This window comes from Cryptomeria japonica, chromosome 11 (assembly GCF_030272615.1).
Source record: "Cryptomeria japonica chromosome 11, Sugi_1.0, whole genome shotgun sequence".
Classification (NCBI taxonomy): Eukaryota; Viridiplantae; Streptophyta; class Pinopsida; order Cupressales; family Cupressaceae; genus Cryptomeria; species Cryptomeria japonica.
In genome coordinates this window covers 8,319,495-8,322,108 of record NC_081415.1, presented here as the reverse complement: position 1 = coordinate 8,322,108, position 2,614 = coordinate 8,319,495, and the positions used below count along the sequence as shown (strand labels likewise).

General features: G+C 37.9%; 1 protein-coding gene across 1 annotated transcript; it reads left to right on the top strand.

The window, feature by feature from the left end:
* The first annotated feature begins 669 nt into the window (after nucleotides 1-669).
* LOC131855946 (disease resistance protein Roq1-like) lies at nucleotides 670-1,658 on the top strand. Its single transcript, XM_059214007.1, has 2 exons — nucleotides 670-878; nucleotides 1,001-1,658. Exon 2 carries the CDS (start codon nucleotides 1,176-1,178, stop codon nucleotides 1,656-1,658), a length of 483 nt encoding a protein of 160 aa, XP_059069990.1. The 5' UTR covers nucleotides 670-878; nucleotides 1,001-1,175.
* The last annotated feature ends 956 nt before the right edge of the window (nucleotides 1,659-2,614 follow it).

Below are 2,614 nucleotides of genomic sequence, written 5' to 3'. Positions count from 1 at the left end.
GCCATCTTTCATCTGCTTTCCTTTAGGATTCCGCGTTTCTTCCACACGGTATCCCTGTCTTCTGTTCTCTTATACTTAGCGATTGCCCTCGGTCAAAACCTTCATCTTTCTAGCCTACTTATATGTGTTCAATTGAATATAATACCATTGCATATAGTTGTACTATCTCAGGTCGAACATAGAGGGAGTCTGCAAACACTTCTCAAGCAATGGCACCATCTTCATCTACTTCTTGTTCATCATCGTTTCGAAGCTTGTTTTCATGCTGTTTTAATTGGGTTTCTGTTATTTTTTCACGGGGTTCAGTGGGGTCCAATTCCACGGCATCTACTTCAGGTACCACTGGTTGTATCACAGAGAATGAGACGGTGGGAGCTTTTCATGAAATCGCACCATCTCCGCCTACTTCCTCAACTCTCATCAGAAAGCCGTCTTTCGATGTATTCATTAATCATCGTGGACCAGAAGTCAAGAAAACATTAGCCAGCAGAATCTATAATATCCTTGATAACATGAAGGTCATAGCTTTTTTAGATTCAGAGGTGTTGGAATATGGCGATTTCTTACCAACAACATTAGAAGCAGCAATCCGCAGTGCTACTCTTCAAATAGCAATTTTTTCAGAGTGCTATGCAGAATCAGCTTGGTGCTTGGAAGAGCTGTCATTAATGCTCAAAAGTGGTGCCAAAGATTATTCCCATTTTCTGCCATGTAGAGCCCACTGATCTCAGATATGTAGCTCAAAAGAAAGGAAAGTACGCTGCTGCGTTTGAGAAGCATGATAAGAAGCTTAGATATAGCCCAGAAAAGCTAAAGGAGTGGAAAGATGCACTCTACAAGGTCTCGTTTTTCACTGGCGAAATCATTAAAAATAATGAGTAAGTACCACATTCAGCCAACTTTATCTTAAGATATAAGCATTCTTATTAGATCTATGTAATTTAACATTGTTATAAACACCTGTTCGTAGTTTGATTTGTCAATTTTTTTTCTTGTTCAGTGATGAGACTAGACTGTTCAAGAATATTGTGAATATTGTATTGAAAGAAATAAGCAATGTGCCACTAGTAGTTGCAAAACATCCTGTGGGTCTCAACAAAGCAGCAGAAGATTTTGAGAATACAGTCCAATTGGCTCAAGGTGATCAGGGTGTACAAATTGTGGGTATTTGGGGTATGGGTGGTTCTGGAAAAACTACGCTTGCCAAAGAATTATATAACAAAAGATTCTCATCTATGGAGAGTTCTAGTTTTATTTTTGATGTTAAAGAAGCCAAAGGAATGTTACACAAGAAGCAGATTCAACTCCTCAATGGCCTTGGCGTGAATGGAACATTTGACAATGTAGAGCAAGGTAAGGCAATTCTTGCAAGGCATTTGAGACCTTTTAGGGTGTTGGTTGTTCTGGATGATGTGGATCATGAGGATCAATTGGATGCTCTGTTACCTGCAAAAGAAACCCTTAGAGGGGGCAGTCTTATCATTGTTACAACACGAGAATGTGAAGTTCTTACAGCTTGGGGGATATCTTCTGTATATAAAATGAGAGCATTAGATCCATTTAATGCCGAGCAACTCTATTGTTGGAATGCTTTTTTACAACCCTTCCTGTTGATGGATTTGTTATCCTCAAAATCTGATTCCCTTCAATGTCTTTAGAATAATATGATTTAAGGTGGGTGCAGAGGAGACATCAAAGATAAAGAAATTCTAGAGACAACATATGACAAGGTTTGATTAGACCACCTACACTTCGGGCTTCCTTGGAGCCCAGGTGGGTATACCTTTGTGAATTAACTTCACACTTTCAAACAATAAACCCACAGCAAACCAGTCCGGGAAACCAGTGGATTTATTCACCCTAAAATCAACTGAAAACAAAGGATGGAAATTGTACTTAAATTCATCATTTCGATCAACAAAGCATGCAATGAACAACTTCAATTAATACCAGTGCCTTATCCAAAGTCACAGAGTCATCTGAACTCAAATAAGACCCCTTAAACAATATGTCTTTATACTTCCCGTCGGCTTGGTTTTTATTAATCCTTATATATGCCTGACACATACAAGAGTTCAATCATTCCAAACTAAGCCATGGTCCTCAAAATTCAAAGTTCCTCCCAAAGAATTTACTGGTATGAGTGATCCCGCGTATTTAATTTCCCTCCTAAAGAGAAAAGCTAACAAAAACTTATACTAAAATTGCTTGGCAATTCCATTCAAACAGAACAACCCTGGATTATTTAGAATGAAAACAGTAAATAAATTTGTAAACAAACTTGAAGAAAAAACAGAGCTTTACTCAAAACCGATGGCCTGTATATTGATATTTAGTTCAAAGAGTATTACAATAAATTCTGATTCTCCATTAGACTTAGAAAAAACTCAGATAGATTTCTGCAGCGTTTTCTTACAAAATTTTTGTGATCCCTCTTCCTCTAGTCCTGGTATCCATTTATAACAACATGGATGCACAAAGCTTCGGACTTCTCGAGGAGAGTTTGTTACAATCATTTCAAAAAACGAAGAGATTACAATTTTTGCATAAAAGCAGTTACACGCTCTTTTCAGCTTCTGCAGTTTTTTCAACAGGCTGTTCGGTTGCAACCTCT